The sequence below is a fragment of the Leopardus geoffroyi genome, chromosome E3 (assembly GCF_018350155.1).
Source record: "Leopardus geoffroyi isolate Oge1 chromosome E3, O.geoffroyi_Oge1_pat1.0, whole genome shotgun sequence".
NCBI classification, from domain to species: Eukaryota; Metazoa; Chordata; class Mammalia; order Carnivora; family Felidae; genus Leopardus; species Leopardus geoffroyi.
Window position 1 is genome coordinate 26,950,283 of NC_059340.1, and position 19,531 is coordinate 26,969,813.

A 19,531-nucleotide genomic window follows, 5' to 3' on the forward strand; every position below is an offset into this window, starting at 1 on the left:
TGAGCTGAGCCCAAGTTGGACGCCTAACTGACTGAGCCACCCAGGCGTGCCCCCTTTTGTTTTTTTTTTTTTTTTAATTTTTAAATGTTTATTTATTTTTGAGAGAGAGACAAGACTGTTTTTAATGAAATAAGAATCAAAAGTCAGTGAAAAAGCGGCAGTTTTCTGAACCCTCCCATGCAGTGCGTCTGGCGTTTCAGTCCCTGAGCTTGGAGCCCCAGGATGTTTTCCTTCACCTTCCCCTCTGCCTGGCACAAGGTGAGAACCCATGGAGGTGTGTAATAAATTAATAATAAATGAATTTGTGTTTGTTCTGACACATACAGCAGATTTTCCAAGGGCGAAGTTCTGAGGCTTGTACCTTGTACTCTTTGGAGGAAATGAGCTATGGAAACCGATTATCGGCTGGAAAAACAGAGCAAAGCATCATTTACTCCGTGTAGTGGGGTGAATCGTGGCCCACTGTGAGATCATCGAAAACAGGTATATATTGGTCTCTGAGCCTGGTTCTTGGCACAGAGCTCCTTAAACCCTCGTAATTTCCTAGGTGATAAGAGCGCTAAGAGTATCTTTTGCCCTGATGAGATGACTGGGGCGGGGGCTCCTGGATGGCTCCAGGATTGGGGGCGGTCACCAGAGAGACCAAGCCATGATTAGAAGCTTGGAATTTTCAGCACCCCTGCCACTTCTTTTCTTTTTTAATTTTTTTTATGTTTGTTTATTTTTGAGAGAGAGAGATGAGGTATGGGTGGGGAGGGGCAGAGAGAGGGGGAGACACAGACTCTGAAGCAGGCTCCAGGCAACACAGAGCCTGATGCGGGGCTCGAACTCACAAACCGTGCAATCATGACCTGAGCTGAAGTCGGCCGCTTAACCGACTGAGCCACACAAACGTCACTCTGTTAATATTCCTCCCATTTCATAGATTAGAGGGGAGATTGAAGCAAAGTGAGATAAAGAGGTTTATACCAAAATGGTGGCCACTTTGCTGTCTCTGCATGCCTGAGCCTCCCCCTTCTTCCCGAGAAGTGCTGGGACTTTCCTTGAGGGGTACCCCTCCTACAGTCCCCGTGGGTTAGGCAGGGCTTACCCCACCTCCAACTGTAGTAGTCAGTGGGGGCCACATGTACCATAACTGGATGGTTCAACCAACAGAAATGTATTTTCCCATAGTTCTGGAGGCTAGAGAGTCCAAGATCAAGGCACTCAGGGTTCGGTTTCTGGTGCAAGCTCTTCTCCTGGCCTGGCCTACAGATGGTCACCGCCTTGCTGTGTCCTCACAAGACCTTTCTTTGGTGTGCATGTGCATGGAGAGAGACCCCTATGTTTTCTTATCATGACACCAGCCCTATTGGATTAGGGCTCACCCTCATAACCTCATTTCATCTTAATTACCACTGAAAAGCCATTTCCAAATACACTCACATTAGGGATTAGGGCTTCAGTATATGAATTTTGAGGGGACACAATTTAGTCTATAGAACCAGCCCAGACCAGGTTTATCAGTGCATTCTCTAACTTAGTCACTTTTATGTATTTTTTTTAAATTGTTTTTGGGGAGGTGTCTGGGTGGCTCAGTCGGTTAAGCATCCGACTCTTGATTTCAGCTCAGGTCATGATCCCATGGTTTGGGAGTTCGAGCCCTGCATCTGGCTCTGAGCTGATGGTGTGGAGTCTGCTTGGGATTCTTTGTCTCCCTCTCTCTCTGCCCCTCCCCTGCTCACTCTCTCTCTCTCTCTCTCTCAAAATAAATAAATAAACATTTAAAAATAAATAGGCACCTGGGTGGCTCATTTGGTTAAGCATCAGACTTCAGCTCAGGTCATGATCTCACGGTTCCTGAGTTTGAGGCCCATATCCGGCTCTCTGCTGTCAGTGTGGAATTAGCTTTGAAAACTCTGTCCCCCTCTCTCTGCCTCTCCTCTGCATGTGTGAGTTTGTGCTCTCTCCATAAGCATTAAAAATTCTTTTTAAATAAGAATAAAAATAAATAAAATGTTAAATGTTTTTTAAATTTATTTTTGAGAGAGAGAGAGAGAGAGCACACGAGTTGGGGAGGGGCATAGGGAGAGAAGGAGATATGGAATCCAAAGCAGGCTCCAGGCTCCCAGCTGTCAGCACAGAGCCCAACGTGGGGGCCCGAACTGAACCGCGAGATCATGACCTGATCCGAAGCCAGACACTTAATCGACTGAGCCACCCAGGCGTCCCATACGTATATATATATATATATATATATATATATATATTTTTTTTTTTTTTTTTTTTTTTTTTAAATAAATTCAACCCTCAATGTGGAGCTTGAACTCGGGATTCCAAGATCAAGAATCGCATGGTCTACCAACTGAGCCAGCCAGGCACTCCTAACATGGTCACTTTTAGCATATATCTCAAGTCTATCTCTAGGCATGGCCTTTGCTACAATTTCCAGGCAAGCACAGTTCTCTCTTCCTCTACGACGAGTTTAACGTGAAGATAACGTGAGGGGAGAGCCACTGCAGGAGACGGAGGAGGCCTGGCAGAGAGTGCCCCAGCTTAGAAAAAAGCAGAGGCAAGAATAGGATGGAGAGTGTCTGGATCGAACTGTACTGAAGCAGGATCTCCCGGGTATCTCACGTAACATGACACAGTAAGTTATTTTTTAAATTTTATTTTTTTACTTTACATCCAAGTTAGTTAGCATATAGTGCAACAACGATTTCAGTAGATTCCTTAGTGCCCCTTACCCATTTAGCCCATCCCCCCTCCTACAACCCCTCCCGTAACCCTCAGTTTGTTCTCCATATTTAAGAGTCTCTTCTGTTTTGTCCCCCTCCCTGTTTTTATATTACTTTTGTTTCCCTTCCCTTATGTTCATCTGTTTTGTCTCTTAAAGTCCTCATATGACTAAAATCATATATTTGTCTTTGGCTGACTAATTTCGTTTAGCATAATACCCTCCAGTTCCATCCACGTAGTTGCAAATGGCAAGATTTCATTCTTTTTTGATTGCTGAGTAATACTCCCTTGTATATATATACCACATCTTTATCCATTCATCCATCGATGGACATTTGGTCTCTTTCCATGCTTTGGCTATTGTGGATAGTGCTGCTATAAACACACAAGAAGTTATTTTTTAGCTATGTTTCTGTCACTCGCAGCCCAAAGAACCCAGACTAATAGACGATGGTCCAGTGGCTAAGAGTAGTAGAGATAGGATCTGAAAGCAGGTCTCCTCAGCTCTAAGAGGCTCAATCCAGGATTTCCTGAGAAGCATCTTGGTGCTTAACTCAGGAGCCATCCTCTTTGTGCTGAGTCCCAGATGGCAGCTGAGTTCTGACATTTTTAAAGCATTCCACCTTTGCTCTCTTTAAATGGTGTTGGGAGCAGGGAAGGTGCAACTAACATAAGTAAATAAAGATAATGATTTAAATAAATCCAGGTTAGCTAAAGAAATCCCGATTATTTCAGGGAGTGCTCCCCGTTATGAAACAAAACAAAGCTTCTCAGGGACCGAGGCCCCAGTGTATGTCCCAACACAGACAACTGCCAGTAAGTAGGTGGAGAAGGGGCTTCTTGGTCAACCTCCTGGAGTCTTGCCCCCTGGCTTCTCTGGAGCTGGATGCTGGTGTTCAAGGCACAGCTCTGCTAAAGCTGTGTGACGCTGGGCAAGGGGCTGAACCTGCCTGTGTCTCAATTTCCTCCTCTGAACAATGGGGAAAATCATAGCGGACGTTTCACAGCATTGACAGGAGGCGGGAGCGTGTGTAAAAGGATTAGCCCAATACCGGCCCACAGTAAGTCTTCTGTAAAAGCTGCTATTGTGATTCCCAAGGCTGGCTCCTCCTCGTTCAGATCTCAGACCAAATGTCAGCCGACCGCGAGAGCTTCCATCTTCTAGAGGGCAACCCCCCGCCCCCGCCCTTCTCACTCCGTCGCGCAGTGTTATTTCCTTCAGAGCATTTTCTGCTATGGAATCCTTTCTCTTTTGGTTTCCTTTTTTAAGAAAGGCTGTAGGCTTTACGAAGGGCAGGGACCTTGTCGATTGCTATTGCCCCAGCTCCTGGCCTACTGCCTGGCACGTAGTAGGTACTCAGTAAATATTGGTTGAATAAGGGACTGCAGCACAGTGGCAGCGGCCGCTTCCTTGCCCAAGCCTGCCACGCCACCAGCGCCACGACTTGCTTGGCTGGGGGGTGGGGAGGCACACCCTGGGTGTGAGTCCTTTTCTCCTCCTTTTCAACTTCCCAGTGTAACTTTATGTGAGCACAACTCCAGAAGCTCCCAGGACAAGGCCACCGCCCCGGAATCAGGGCCTTCCCAGTTCTGCCTTCGGGGAGGGGAACGGGGGTGGCCCGCGGGAAGCCAGTTACGAGCGCCTCCTGAAGTCCCTCCCGCCTCCCCGCGTCGCTCTAAGGCGGAGGCCGGGGAGGGGGCCGCGCCGCCCGCCCGCTCTGCGCTCGGCTCCAGACTTCGGCATTTCCTCCCCGCTAGCTGGCGCGGACTCGCCTCCCCTCGGAAGAGGAAACTCCTGGGGCCGAGTAACGGGAACAAGAGCGGAGGAGAGCGGGCACGAGCGCGGAGGGGGAGCCCGGGAGTGCCGCCCAGGGTAGGAGGCAAGCCGGGCCGGGTCGGAAGCTGGCCGCGGGCGGCGCGCCGGGCGGGGCGGGGAGGGCCGCCGGGCGGGACGGAGCTCGCAGCCGGCGCAGGGCGCGGCCCGGGGCCCGGGAGCGCAGGGCGGGCCGCAGCTGGAAGGAAAACTTGAGCTGGGAGAGGAGGCCGAGCTGGAGGGCGCCTTCCCCGGACCCTGCGAGGAGGGAGCCGCCGCGGAGGCGAAGGAGACCGGGACCGCGGGGCTGCCGGGGCGCTGCCCGCATGCTGGGCCGGGGGCGCCGCCGGGGCTCGCGCCCTGGGCTGCAGGGCCGCCGCTGTCCCGGGCGCCCGGTATGTCGGTGCACTACACCCTCAATCTGCGCGTCTTTTGGCCCCTGGTGACCGGCCTGTGCACTGCCCTTGTGTGCCTCTACCATGTCCTCCGGGGAAGCGGGGACGACCGGGCTGAGCCCCCCGACGGTGCGGACGGCGGCTTCCCGCTGCTCAAGGTGGCCGTCCTGCTCCTCCTTGGCTACATCCTCCTGCGCTGTCGCCACGCCGTCCGGCAGCGCTTCCTGCCAGGGTCTCCCCGCGTGGGGAGACACTCCACATTCTCTCCTAGACACTTCCGAGAGCCGAGCCTTGGCATCTTGCTGGAGAGTTACTACGAGCACGAGGTGCGCCTCTCTCCGCACGTGCTGGGCCACAGCAAGGCGCACGTGAGCCGGATCGTGGGCGAGCTGGTGCGGGCTGGCCGCGCCCGGGGGTCCCCGGGCCCCATCCCCGGCGGGGCGCTGGCGTTGGCCTTCCGCGGAGACTTTATCCAGGTGGGCAGCGCCTACGAGCAGCATAAAATCCGGCGGCCCGACGGCTTCGACGTGCTGGTGCCACTGCGCCTCCCGCCGCTGGTGGCGCTGGAGCCTCGGAGCCTGGGCGCCGAGCCCGCGCTGGCCCCAGCCTTCCACGGCTGTTTCGTGTGCGCGCTCAAGGCGCCGCCGGGGGCCTCCGGGGGCCACTGGCTCCGGGACTGCAAACCCTTTGCCGACGGCTTCTGCGTGGACGTGCTCGGGCGGCGTCACCTCTCCGCCACTATGGTGCTTCGCTGGTTCCAGTCGCACCTGCAGCGTTCCCTGGCCACCGTGCGCTACAGCCTGGAGGGGCGTTGTCGGGTCAGCCTGACCCCCGGCGGCCTGGAGCAGCCTCCTACCCTGCACATCCTGCCGTGCCGCACGGATTACGGCTGCTGCCGCCTTTCCATGGCAGTGCGTCTCATCCCCGCTGTGCATTTGGGCGATGGCGTTTTCCTCGTGGCACCACCGCCACCACCCTCACCTGTCGGGCCCCTGTCGGAGCTCCCGGGAGGCCTGCGCACGGATGCACTGTGGGGTGTGAATACAGCGCGTCAGGAGCAGAAGCTGCTGAGCTGGCTGCAGGAACGGGCCCCTCCAGGTGCCTGCTACCTCAAGTGCCTGCAGTTGCTTAAAGCTCTGCGAGACCTGGGCGCCCGCGGGCTGGACCCGGCGGCTGCCACCCAGTGGGGACGCATTCTGTCCTCGTACATGCTCAAGACAGTGCTGCTGGCGGTGCTGCTGCGTGAGGGGGCTCCGGTTCAAGGCTGGGACGAGGCACACCTGGGTGAGCGGTTGGAAGAATTAGTGCAGTTCCTTAGGGACTGCCTGCTGCGACGCCATACGCTCTTCCACTGCGTCCTGGGCCCTGGTGGGGCCGCTGCCGAGGTGGGCCCACTGCCCAAGGTTCTGCGTGAAGCTGCCCCGGTTGACCTCCTGGCCGCGTTCGACAGACATGCCCGGGAACTCGCGGCTGCGAGGTTGCTGTCCACGTGGCGAAGGCTGCCCCAGCTTCTCCGGGTCTATGGGGGTCCTCGCTACCTTGCCAGGTGCCCCCCACCCCGGAGTCAGCGCACCCAGGGCTTCCCTGAAGATGAACCATAAACCTTGACAGCGCCTCCGCCTGGCCAAAAGCTCCTAAAGCCTCCCCCCCGCCCCCACCATGGGGGTGGGGATGGCAACGAAGCCAGTTTATCGCAAGGAAATGAGCTGCCACAGGTGTTGGAAAATTCAGAAGGTGACATTTGGTGACTTATTATGTCACTCCTGGCTCCAAAGCCAGTATAGTTATGGCATCTTTTTCACACCCACCAGCGTGTCCGGAGCAAGCTACAGAAAGACATCCAACCCCAGCAGCTAAGAATTGGTCCAAATGTTGATTTGTGTGAAATGATTCTGTAGAAGGATCCAGCTTTTAGGGAAGTCCAGTAAAGGAAGCAAGAAATGGCTGCAGAGAAAGTTTCCGCTGTCGTTTTTTGAGACACAGATCTCTGGCCCCCAGATTTAAAGAAGCTAATGTTTTTTTGATATAACTACTTGCTAGGTCCTGGATTCCTGATGGTCTTCCTAAAAATCGGAATCTTTACAACTGGAATTGAAGTTCTATTCTAGGGGCTAATGTTCTGAGGAACACAGGTTCCACCGCTCAAATTAATATTCATGTATTTTTTAAATGGTGCAATCACGGGTGTCTGACAGGATTGCAAAGAATGAAGTCACATATGTTGAGAGAGAGGTCGTCTAGAGTTGGTTAGAGAAACTCCCAGAGCAAACAGCACTGTATTTTGATCAGACCTTTCATTTTGTGCTAATGGCCAGTGCCAAGTTGTTGCATCTGAAAGGGAGACCAGTTCCATTTGTCATTAAGAAATGTGCAGTCTTAAAAAGCAGGCTTGCTTAACATCCCTGCAGGCATACAATGGGGTGAGTACCAGTCAACACCCATTCATGGAGAGCCTACCGCGAGCCAGGCACAGTGCAGAGTAGCAGAGGATCCATGTTTAGCACGACGCTGGTGAGGACGTAGAAACGTGTTGGGTTTTGAGGAAGATATAGTTCGATCTTCGCATATGAAGATGACTCACCATAGCTTGCTGCTGGCTAGAGACAGAAACATGTTGGTTGGTTGGTTGGTTGGTTTGTTTTCAGCCTTTTTAACACACTCCTCTGCCCGGTGATTTCTTTCCGAGTGTCATGAGATGACCAAGAGGCAATGCGGGCTGTAGTGCCTAGGATGTGGTCAGCTCTCTCAGTCAGTGCTCGGCGGCGATGGTTAGCGTTAGAAAGTTCCTCTCCCATTGCCCCCCCCCCCCCCCCCCCGCAGCCTTTAAGTAAGTGGTCCTAAGGCCAACTTGAGGAGTAGTTGATTCAGCCCAGGTCTTGCAGGGCCTTTCGTAAAGAATTCAGTATCCTGGGTTCTGGGCTCCCTGACTGAGCAGCCGAGGAGAGTAAGTGAGGGGGAGGTGAGGGGAGTCCTTGTCAGGAGTCTGCTGTTGTTTCTCTTCGGACATAAATGTCCCCAACTCGGCTGAGGTGTCAGTAAGTCCACCATCCGCTTGCTTGCCGAATAGAAAATGTAACCAGTCCCACCCAGTGCTAGACTTGGGGACTTTTATTTATTATTATTTTTTTTGACAAAGACATGTACTTCCTTAGATTCTTAAAGGTAAAACTTGGAAGACAGAAGGAGCCATCTAAATGGGGCCCTTGTTCAACTTCTGAGTCGTTTTGAGGGAATTCTTTAAACTTGCTTGAGGGGACCTACTTGGCCACTGCAGGAAGTCATTGTGAATAAATGGTTGGCAGGGCATCCTCGTGGGAGCTGAGGAGACGATTTCTGTCCTTTGTCACTTTGGACTGTAAGAGAAATAGTTGCAAATGTTGCGCCTTCTCTTTGAGGTTGTTCTGGGGACAGTTCCTCTTGATGACACAAAGGTCATTCCCAGCTTTGGAGGTCAGTGTTAGGTCATAAGGTACTGCATTTAGTAAAGGGATCCGTCTACCAACTTCCTGCGAAGATATAAACTGCACAGTGTTTCTTAAACTTACTTTTTAAAATAGATGCCAAGAGTACGTAGATCTTTATAAATATATATATATTTATAATGTTTCCATATCAGCCCCAATTCCCCCCGTAGTCATTAAGTCTACTGAGGTGGGGAACAGCAAGGCTATTGGAGGGATTATAAAGCTTTAAAAACGGAATTTTTCAGATGTTTCTAGCTGAGTCAATAGGTTCCTTTTTTTATTTTTATTTTTTAAATCATACTAGTCTTTTGAAGTGTAAATCTGGTAACATTCTGTTCTTGTAGTGTTTGTGTTATTTTTTTTCTTCAGGTTAATTACCCAAAGCCTCATCCATCCTCAAGATTTTTAAATTTTATTCTTATTTTTTAATTAATGGGGCATTGTGTTTGTGAAGTTTTAAAATATTAATGTTTTATTTAAGTGCCATGCTGAGCAGTTGTTCTCTGCACATGGTAACCAAAAGTTAGAGATGTCGATCAATTTTGATCAATGTTTAGTGATCCCAAACATGTACTGTGTACAAATGAAATAATATGGCATATTAGCCAGGTGTGATGGTTGCCTGAGGCACTTAAATTAAGCTCAATTCTGTATTTTATCAGGGCTCTGTCATGTCCTTGATCTGAAATGTACATACACATTTTTGGTGTATACTTGGTACTAGAGATTCATTTATGCAAATATTCTTATTCGAGAAGCCTCACAATTGCTCATGTTAAAGAAAAAAGATGAATTGTCCAGCCAGTGCCCAAAGAAAAAGTTTTAGGGAAGATGACTCAGCTGTTTTGCCCAAAGACACCCTTCAGTAACTCCCACTGACCAGTCTTGGGAGCCGTCCGGGAAGGCTCATGCGCTGAGAGAAGGAGATGTTTTTTGCAAAAAGGAAATGGAAGCTGAAAGAAGGGAGAATGGAAGCATGGAGGGGAGGGAGAAATCTGAAGAATTCAGGAAGGAGGCCTTAAGAGAGAAGTGAAGGAAGAGACAGGAGAAGGGCAGACGGTGTGGAAATCACATGGGGGTGCAAGAGGTTTGGGTAGGAAACACATTTTTAGGTATGTGCTATTTCAAACCAGGGGTCGCAAACTCAGCAGCCTGCAGAAGTAAGGCAGGGAGATGAATATGGGAAGGGGTGGGTGGGTGGTGGGGACTGTGCCCATCTTAAGTGGGGCAGCCAACGCTCAGCTCTGCTGGGAAAACGGTAGGGAGAGGCCGGAAATCAGGATTTTTTTTCAAGTGGAACTTTCTCATTTTTAAACAAAATAATTTTAAAATGCTCCCAACACCATGTGGGCCGAACAGAACATTTGCTGCAGCCTGGGGGCCACCAGTTTGCGGCCCCTGCCTTACACAGTATGTATAAGGTTATATTTATTGTTATGGAGATAATGTTGTTATACATTGTTGGGGTTGTGATACTTCAAGTTCTTTTTATCTCTCAGAGCTAAGCTTTATTGTAGAAACAAACCAAAAAAAAAAAAAAAAAATTAACATGGCCACAGATAACACTTAACTCATAATTCCCAGGAGGACCCTCGATCCTGGAGTTGTTCATTCCCAGTCACATCCTCCAATCAAACCGCTGGGGGCCAGTTCTTGGCATTTCCTTCCTGGTGAGTTGGGGCTAAACTCCTTGGCTCAGTTGGAGTTCGCAGATGAGTAATCAGGAAGGATTGCAGAAGAACTTGTTTCCTTTTTATTTGTATTTTGTTCTTATTTTTAAGTGAGTTTTTAGTAGGATCCCATACTGTGCCTTAGCAAGGATGGTTGGTGGCCGTGGACAACAGAAATCCAGTGCTAGGTTTTCAAGCTCCTACTGCCAAAGAATACCGTTTTGATCAGATGTTTCTACCCCTTTCTGACTTGGGATGGGATGTCCCACCAAAACGGACATCCTAGGATTTGGAAGGAATTAACCTAACATGCTTCCAAAGTATCTCTTTTAACCTCATGGAGTAAGTCACTCTTTCTGTAAAATGTGGCTTTTGATCTTGGTGAAGACTTAACTTATCTCTACCTACAGGGAGGAAGGCTATGACTTCCTTCCCCAGTAGTGGGGAAGATGAACCTCATTAACATTTCCAGTGACCCTAGAGAGGGGGGAGAAATGTTCAGTGTTATCATCTTGGTGTTCGTTAATTTTTTTTTTTAATCGTACATCTGTTACTTAGACACTACTGTTTGTTTCCATTTATACCTACATAGCACATGATTTGGTGGAAATTTAGCAAGTATAAGTTGGGAGAGGGTGAAGATAATATGCAATCATCTATACAGAGAGAATAGACTGAAAAAATTATATATAATCTGGTTTTTGAAGTATCAAAGATATTCAGGAATATTTTTAGCACCTTTTGCTTTAAAAAAAAATGTGCCTTGATTCAGTGACTTGACTTTAAAACATTCCTCTTATTTTATTGTTATTTTAAATGTGTATTCTGACCCCCAGCTATATATTATGATGTAGCCCATTGGCTGCAGTCATGGTGTATGGTTTGTTCCGGTAACAGAGACCAAAGAGTTAATCAAATATGATTCCGCTGCTACAGTTGTGTGACTCAAAGGAGTTTTCAATCACACCAAATTTGCATGGCCCAGGCAGTTGAGGCCAGCCATTTGTCTTCTATTTCAGGTTGGAGTAAATTTGCACTTTTAATCTTTTGGGTCATCTGGGGGGCCTTGTTCTTTTATACTTGGCTTTGTTAATAAAGGAACTTGTAGAAAACCCTGGACTGAGTGTCTGATTTGGGGAGGGCTCTCCTCTTCCCTTGGGGAGGGCATCCCATGGATGTACTGGCTTATGATTCCTTACACAAAGCTCACTTGACTTCTGCCTCTGGGTGTCTGGGAGTTTTTTCCCACTCAGCAAAGCTAGAACAATTGTTCATCTAGAACTGGCACCATACACAGGTGGGAAAAGATAGTTCATAGCTCTGAAGGTGTGCAGCCTGGGGTCCTGCCTTCAAGTCTTCTTTCTCGCCTAGAACCTTCTGCCTGGCTCCCCCACACACTCCCTAACACAGTTCAAGTCTTGGCCTGTGGCTAATTTATCGCTCAAGAATTTTGCTCAGAAATCTCTTAGGCCCCCGGGCCCTCTCCAAGTAGTAAATGTTTGCTAATAATGAAAAACCACCGGGCTTAGTGAAAAGATGGAATCTTGGGGACGATGTAAGACTCCACAAAGCCTTGGAGCCAAGTGAAAGCTTAGAGAAACCTGCAGCCACAGGCTGATTAAACAGTAGTTGTGTAGGATACTTGCCCAGGGCAGAGGCGGTGGGTGTGTTTCATTCAGTTTTCAACAAGTAGTTATTGAGTCTTTACTGTCCCCAGTGTTGAGGACACGTGTAGAAATGACCGAGGCAGACGGGGTCTCTCTCTCTCAGGAACTCGCACACTAATTGTGAGAGGTTGGCAATTCAGTCGTTTCCATGCAGTGTGGTGGTTGGCGATGAGGAAGGGCTATGGAAACACAGAAGAGGGGCACCTTGTGCAGTTCAGGAGGTGCGGGAGAGCTGCTCGGAAGAAGTGGAGTCTAATGTGAGATCTAGAGGTAGGCAGGAATTCGCTAAGTGGAGGGAATTGGGTAGCAGAGGAATGTATCAAGAACAGAGATGAGTGGGGAATTTCACTTTGGCTGGAAAGTGGGGGTGGGAGGGAAGAGGCTCCAGTAGCAAAGGATGGGGGCAGGGGGAGACAGGCAGGCGCCAGGAGACGGGGGACCTGAAGACAGGGCTTCCCAAACTGGAGTGTGCAAATCACCAGGGAGACTGGTTAAATGCAGATTCTAACTCGGCAAGTCCAGGGTGGGACCTGAGACTTGCTTTCCCAACAAGCTCCCACATGATGGTGATGCCACTGGCCCAGGGGCCACACTTTGATCACAAGGTCATACGTACCGTGATAAAGGTTTGGACTGATCCTGGAGATATCGGTGAAACACTTCAGGTAAGGAATGACAGGGTCACATTTGAGTCTGGCCCACTCTGGCTGCAAGGTGGAGAATGGATTAAGCAGGGGGTGGCCATTTAATTTATTTTTGCCAATGAAGTTTTATAGACGGTGTATATACTGTCTATACTGGTAGAACTGAATACTTGCGACACAACCCTGAAAATACTTACTCAGTGGACCTTTACAGAAAAAAATCGGTTGGAAGTAATCAGGCTGGAAGTCTTCAGATCCTGCAACAGTCCAGGCCTGGGCAGGGGGCCTGAGGTGGGGATAGAGAAACAAGTTGGCCTAAAGATAGAACAATGTCCTGATTAGGGCCAGTGCTTTGACACCAAGAGATCTGTCTTCAAGTCTTGTGTCCTGCATTACTCATCCTGTGTGTCTTTCTGCAAATTACCTAATCCTCTCTGAACCTTGATTCCCTCATCTATAAAATGGGATTAATAATGGAACCTCCCTCACAGGAGTGATTGAGGATTCAGTGAGATGGTGTTTAACATAATAAGCACCTGGGAAGGGGCAGTGAGCGTAGAAGTAATTATTGGAATGGAATTTTGATTTAATCTGTGTCTCCATCCTCTTCCTCTGTTTCCTTTGCTGCTCATTCTTTCTCCACTACAGGGCATGTTTCCCTTTTGTCCATGCAACCATCTCTCTATCTACTCCGATTTGGTTTATCTCGTTCCTTGACGTCCATGGCCATCCACTCGATGGAAAGCCCTCACTCTGGGTACGACAGTGGACTGATGACAAAAATGGCCCCTGTCCTCTTTCTCTTCCTGTGCCAATGCCTCCACAGCCTGTCTCATCAAGAAGGCGAGCCTTTTTACCTACCCCTGAAAATGGAAGGACTTTGGGACTCTCTTTAGTCAATAGCATGTGGCAGAAGGGATGCTGTGCTAGTTCCTGGCCTGAGACTCAAGAGGCCTCGTCTGCCTCTGATTGTTCTCTTCGAAACCTGCAGCCACCGTGTGAATAGCCTGCTGGAGGATGAGGGACTCTGTGGCCCAATCAACCCTGTCCCTGAAGCTGACAGCGAGCTTCCTGTGAGACTCGTGAATGAGGCCGTCCCAGACTGATGTGACCACGAACTGACCCAAGCACTTGAGCGAGCCTAGCCAAGACCAGTCACAGATTGGCCCAGATCAGCAGAAGCATTCAGCTGGCTCATTAGCCTCTCAGAAATAATAGGTATTGTTTTAAGCCACTGAGTTAGTGGTCATTTGTAGCTCAGCAATAGAGAATTGATTTGGAATCTTAAAAAAACAATCTGGCAGGGATGCCTGGATGGCTCAGTTGGTTGAGCATCTGAGTCTTGGCTTCCACTCAGGTCATGATCTCATGGTTTCATGGGTTCGAGCCCTGCGACAGGCTCCGTGCTGACGATGTGGAGCCTGTTTGGGATTCTCTGTCTCTCCTCTCTTTGCCCCTCCCCCACTTGCACTGTCTGCCCCTGTCAAAATAAAGTTAAAAAATTAAAAAAAAAAAAAACAAACCACAATCTGGCATACTGGGCTGCCCCTGGAGTGTGTACAGGCAGTCCTTAACTTTTGTACGTTTGACTTTCAAACAGCCTGACTTTGATACACGTGCTTGACTGACGCCCCAAAGCACCTTGCCCACAGTAATCCTGGTTTGCCTCATCAGCTGTGGCAGGAGGGTGTTGGCCCCCCCTTCAGTTGATGAGTTGGGCCAGTGTCGCCATCTTTGTGCAGATTGTTTACACAGTTGTTTGACTGTGTTCCTACATTTGCCCTTATCTTGTAAAAACAAATGGAATATGGGAAAACGAAAGTGCTGATTCGGGTGACAAAAATGCCACAGGTCCCAAAGGTAATACAATTAGGACACTGATTCAATGTGCCCCAAGTGGCTAAGCTTCAGCTGCAGTCAGATGCTGCCTGCTGTTGAGCTGGTGGGTGGGGTGCTCAACTGTAAACGAAAAGATCCACCATAGTGATGAAGGGCATGCAGGAGACTGTGTCACTTACACATACATTAGGTCACAACTTATAAAAACCTAACCTACGGTGACTTAAACAGAGGCTTGTTTTTCCTCAACAGCCAGAGCCTGGAGGTGCACAGCCAGCAGTTCAGGGATGAATCAGGGACCCAGGCATCTTTCTGCTCTGTCATTCTGGGTATTTTCACTACCCACCCCCCCCACCATTTTTTAAAATGTGTATTTATTTATTTAAAAAATTTTTTTTAATTCTTTAAATTTATTTTTGAGGCATAGAGACAGCGAGACAGAATCTGAAGCAGACTCCAGGCTCTGAGCTGTCCGCACAGAGCCCGTAGCAGGGACTGGAACTCACAAACCATGAGGTCATGACCTGAGCGAAGTCTGACGCTTGAACAACTGAGTCACCCAGGTGCCCCTGGGTATTTTCATTTTTATCATCATGCTTGTCATCTCCAGATCCCACAGTTGCTACTACAGTTCCAGGCATTGTTTAAGGCAAGGAGAAGAGAGAATGGATTAGGGAACGTAGTATACGTCATCTTACATCTCATTGGCCAGGATTAGGGAACTTAGTAGCCGTCTTCTTACATCTCATTGGTCAGGGTGGTGTCACGTGACCACGCCTAGCCGTGAGGAAAGCTGGAGGAGAAAGCCTGCCGCATGGCTTACAGCTGCCCAAGCCAAATATAATGGAAGAATGGATATTAGTGGGTAAATAAGATTCTGCCACAGAAATGCTAAGAACAAATAGCCGAAGGTGGTGTCAAAGATGTAATCAGGGAATATATAATTTCATAATTATATCATTTATACTTATCTAAGTCCTTGCATATAGTAAATGCGCAGTAAATGTTAGAACTAAAGTCCCAGCTCCACCATTCAGTGGCTGTAATCTCTTGGGCAAGTCAGTTAACTTATCTGGACATTAATTTCCTCGTTTGCAAAATCGTCGGGAGGGGTGGGGGGCGATGAAGGAGGAGAATCCTGCCTTTTAGAGGTTGGTTGGGAGCATCAAAGAGCGATGCATGCAAACTTGAGAAGTGCCCTCCAGGTGTTAGCTGCTGTCTCAGGAGCAGCGCCCCAGCATCTGTGGAACAGGAAGAAGGTAAATCCATTTCTTAGGGGATGGTCACCATCTGGCTCTCTGCCCGGCACCTCCCCCCACCGCCAACCTTTTTCTTCAGGCCTGTGAGTGAGCTGCAGCTGTGAGTACTTGTTATACGTGTTCCCAGGAGGGAGGACGCCCAGAGAGAGGATCCAGCACTCCCGTGTCTCTTTCTTCTGAACTATGGCATTTTCTTATAAGCTTTCTCTGTTTCATTTCTCAAACGAAATTTCATTTTCGTGGCTTGAGTCTGAGGCAGAAAGCTTAGTGAAAGCTCGTGGTTCTCAGTCCTGGCTCTGTAACAACCTATGAGGGGCTTTGTGAAATTATCCACGCTTGGGACTCCACCCTGGCCCGATGAGGTCAGAAGCGCGGGGAGTGCGGCCCAGGTGTGGGTACTTTTTGCCGCTCCCTTGATGATTCTAGAAGGCCGCCAGGGTGGTGAACCACTTCCTTTAGTGAGATGGCCTTTAGGTCTGAGAACCTGGAACCTCCAGCTGGGGTGTGTGAGGTTTGCTTTGCGGTAGAGACAGCGAAAAGAGGTGGTTGGCCATAGTGGTGGTGGCGGGATGGAAATAGAAGCCCGGGATGGAATTCTTCAGCTGGGAGATACGGGGCAAAATAATATCAAGCAGGCATAGGATTTAATTCCTCTGGCACTTCCCCTTTTCTCCAACCCCAGGGAGATAGAAACAGTTAAAAAAAAATTAATTTATAAAAGGCATCAGAGTCATCCTGAAACTTCTCAGCAGAAAAAACAAACAAACAAACAAAAAAACCCCAGCGTCTCTATTCAGAGGCACACTGCCCTTCTTTTGTCTTCTAGCCTGGTGAGAACACACATCATATACAGCCTGTCTTTACAAACTGCTGGCTCTTTTCATGAATATTCAATGGTTTTGCCCACACTTTGTCTCAGTCTCTCTCCTCCCCTTCCCCCCACTACCATCTTAGATGCAGTGACTTTGAGCTACCACTTAAAAAAAAGTAAAGTCCATCAAGGCGCCTTCCAGTGAAGCCGGATGTCGTAGGGGGGTGGTGGTGGAAACTAGGAGTCCTACTGTGTACCAGACTCAAACTAAAAGGTTGTAATGACCTTATCTCGGCAAAAGATTTTTATCTTCACGGTTTATTTAATCACTGGTCCCCTCGAATTAGGAGCTAAGCCTCTGATGGGCGACTGTCGATCCTTATCAAAACTACTAAGACATTTCAACCGTGGAGGAAAATGGTGTGGCATCTGGAGATGGGGGGCCCTCGGGGTCTTGCATGGCAAGAAACTGCAGACTGGAAACACTGCTCCTCGTATCTTAAGTAAAGGCTTTGCGATGATTGATTATTTTTCCTCTGATAAATACCTGGTTTTCAAAAGCAGTCTAATTAGTAGGGATCTCCATTTTCCAAGTATTCGAAATGCATTTGGCTGTCCTATCATTAAACCCAGACCCAGGAGACCAGCTGAGACGTCTGAGCCCTTCCCACGTTCGAGGCAGAGACACTCCTGCTCACTGAATATCCTCGAGTAACCCTGTATTTCCCGCCCTGCTGCCATTTGCCAGGGCCAGCCGACTGGTTCTGAGCAATGGGCAGGGAGCACAAGGGACTTGTACATGATCCTGCAGAAGCCCTAAAGGTCGCGTGTGAAAGCCATCACAAGATGGAACTGAGTCACCACAAAGAGCACAGCTGCCCTTGACAGTCACCTGATTCATCGTGGCCTTTGTATGAGCGAAAAACAAACCTCTGTGGTGTTAGCCTTGTGAAATGAAACACTGGGATTTTTTGTGACTGCAGAAAAGCCCAGCTCAACCTATCAATACAACAGGACGCTGAAGAGGGCTCCTATCATCACCCCATTTTGGAAGACCCCACTGCAAGCCTCTCATCTTGATGTGTTTGTAGTAGATGGAGAGAAGATGCTCTCTCCTCGGACCCCAAGGACTCCCCAGTTACGAAATGCTCCATCGGCATTCACACGTGCAGTAAATAATCATTGAGTGCCAACCATGTGCAAGGGCCCTTATTGGCACTGGGGATTGCGTGGTTAGCAAAACGGACTCCATCTCGTCTTTGCCTCCAGCTTTCAGTCCGTCGGAGGAGACTGCTGCTCGACAAATAAGCATGCCGATGAGCGCAGAATAACTAGCAGAGGTGAGTGCTTTGAAGGAAAGAGGTTTCTAAATCAGAAGGGACTTTACGGCAGCCCAGGGGGTTAGAGAAGGCTTCCCCGAAATTCTGAAGCCCGGTGGGCACGCTAACCATGAGGGTCTGCCTCTGGACGTCACCCTGCAGAGCACCTGCTATGTGCAAAGCTCTCTGCCAAAATGCTAGACACACACCACCCTCACTTGACCGTTGCAAAAGTCCTGGGAGGTAGTAGTAGTATCATCCCCATGTTACAGGTGAGGAAACTGAGGCTCAGCAAAAGGAGGCCACATGCCCTGTGTAAGTGCAAACAGGGATTTGAATCCACATCTGGCTACAACGCTAACACTCATTTCTGGCCCTTGCAAACCGAGCCAGGGAGGTTAGTCATGCAGGAAGTCACCCCTGGTGAGGCCCACAGTGGGAGATCAGAATGAAACCAGCAAGCAGATGTTGACAAGTTGCCTGGAAAAGCCACCCACTGGGGGGGGGGGGGGGGGGGGGGAGGGGATAGCTTTCTCTCCAGTTCCCAAGCTCCTCCTTAAAAGTTCCAGTGTTCCTTTTTCATTTTTACAGCATCCCCTCCCCCTCTCCCCAGAGGACTGACTTCTCCTTTCAGCAGACGGGAAGGCGTGGGCTGCCTGCCCTACAGTAGCCCAGCCACTGACAGATGATGGCTTCCCTCCAAACTTAACCCAGATGAAAACGATAGGGACATACCAGCTCTTTCTTCCCTTGGCTTTGTACCATGCTTCCCTTTCTCCCCAGAATAGAAGCAGGAAGGCCTGAGGTAGCTGCGTTGAAATGTTAGCTGAGGGGTGCCTGGGTGGCTCAGTCGGTTAAGCATCTGACTTCGGCTCAGGTCATAATCTCACTGTTTGTGGGTTCAAAGCCCGAGCTAGGCTCTGTGCTGACAGCTCAGAGCCTGGAGCCTGCTTCGGATTCTGTGTCTCCCTCTCTCTCTGCCCCTCCCCTGCTCATGCTCTCGCTCTCTCTCAAAAATAAATGAAACATTACCAAAAAGTTAAAAAAAAAAAGTTAGCTGATATGAACCTATTGCTTTGTCTTACAGAAGGACTAAACTGATTCTGCATATAGACACATTTACACTCATTCTGGCACATGCTTCACATGCAGACATGCCCGTATGCATGTGGGTGCATAGACATACACTCTCTTTAACACATACGCTCATAGCTAACACATTTTATTTTTGAGAGAGAGAGATCATGAGAGAGGGAGGGGCAGGGAGAGGGGGACAGAGGATCCAAAGCGGGTTCCTCGCTGGCAGCAGAAAGCCTGATGGCAGGGCTCAAACTCACGAACCATGAGATCATGACCTGAGCCGAAGTCAGACGCTTAGCCGACTGAGCCACCCAGGCGCCTCATAGCCAACACTTTAAAGCACTCACCGGATCCCAGGCAGCTTTCAAGCTCTGGGCAAACATTTGACTGCCAGGGGGCCAGATCCAGCCTGCCACCTGTTTGTGTAAATAAAGTTTTATTGGAACACAGCCATGCTTATTCATTAACGCATCACCTCTGGCTGCTTTTGCACTACACATCAGAGTTGAGTAGTTGTGACAATGACTGCAGCACCTGCAAAACCCGAGATATTTACTACCTGGCCCTTTGCAGGAAAAGTTTGCCAACTTCAGTTCTAAGTGCTTAAAAATTTTACAAGGCGTGCCTGCTGTGTAGCTAACCATCCTGAAACCTAATGGCTTAAAAACGGCCACTGCTATTATTGTCTCTTATGATTTCTGTGTGTTAACTGAGTTCTGCTGGCAGTTCTGCTCCTCGTGATGTCAGCTAGGACCACGGTCCTCTACAGCAGAGGGCAATTGGTGCTACTGTGCACTGTGAACTCAGCTGGCACTGACAACCCACACGCGCTGGTTTCCCTCCTCATGGCCT

General features: G+C 49.2%; 1 protein-coding gene and 1 long non-coding RNA gene across 2 annotated transcripts; one reads left to right on the top strand and one right to left on the bottom strand.

The window, feature by feature from the left end:
* Positions 1-4,690: 4,690 nt before the first annotated feature.
* ITPRIPL2 (ITPRIP like 2) lies at positions 4,691-11,172 on the top strand. Its single transcript, XM_045460146.1, has one exon. It carries the CDS (start codon positions 4,929-4,931, stop codon positions 6,525-6,527), a length of 1,599 nt encoding a protein of 532 aa, XP_045316102.1. The 5' UTR covers positions 4,691-4,928; the 3' UTR covers positions 6,528-11,172.
* A 3,979-nt stretch (positions 11,173-15,151) lies between these two features.
* On the bottom strand, positions 15,152-15,750 carry LOC123589580. Its single transcript, XR_006708402.1, has 2 exons — positions 15,537-15,750; positions 15,152-15,451 (listed from the first exon to the last, which is right to left on the bottom strand). It is a non-coding gene; the product is annotated as an uncharacterized LOC123589580 (long non-coding RNA).
* Positions 15,751-19,531: the final 3,781 nt, after the last annotated feature.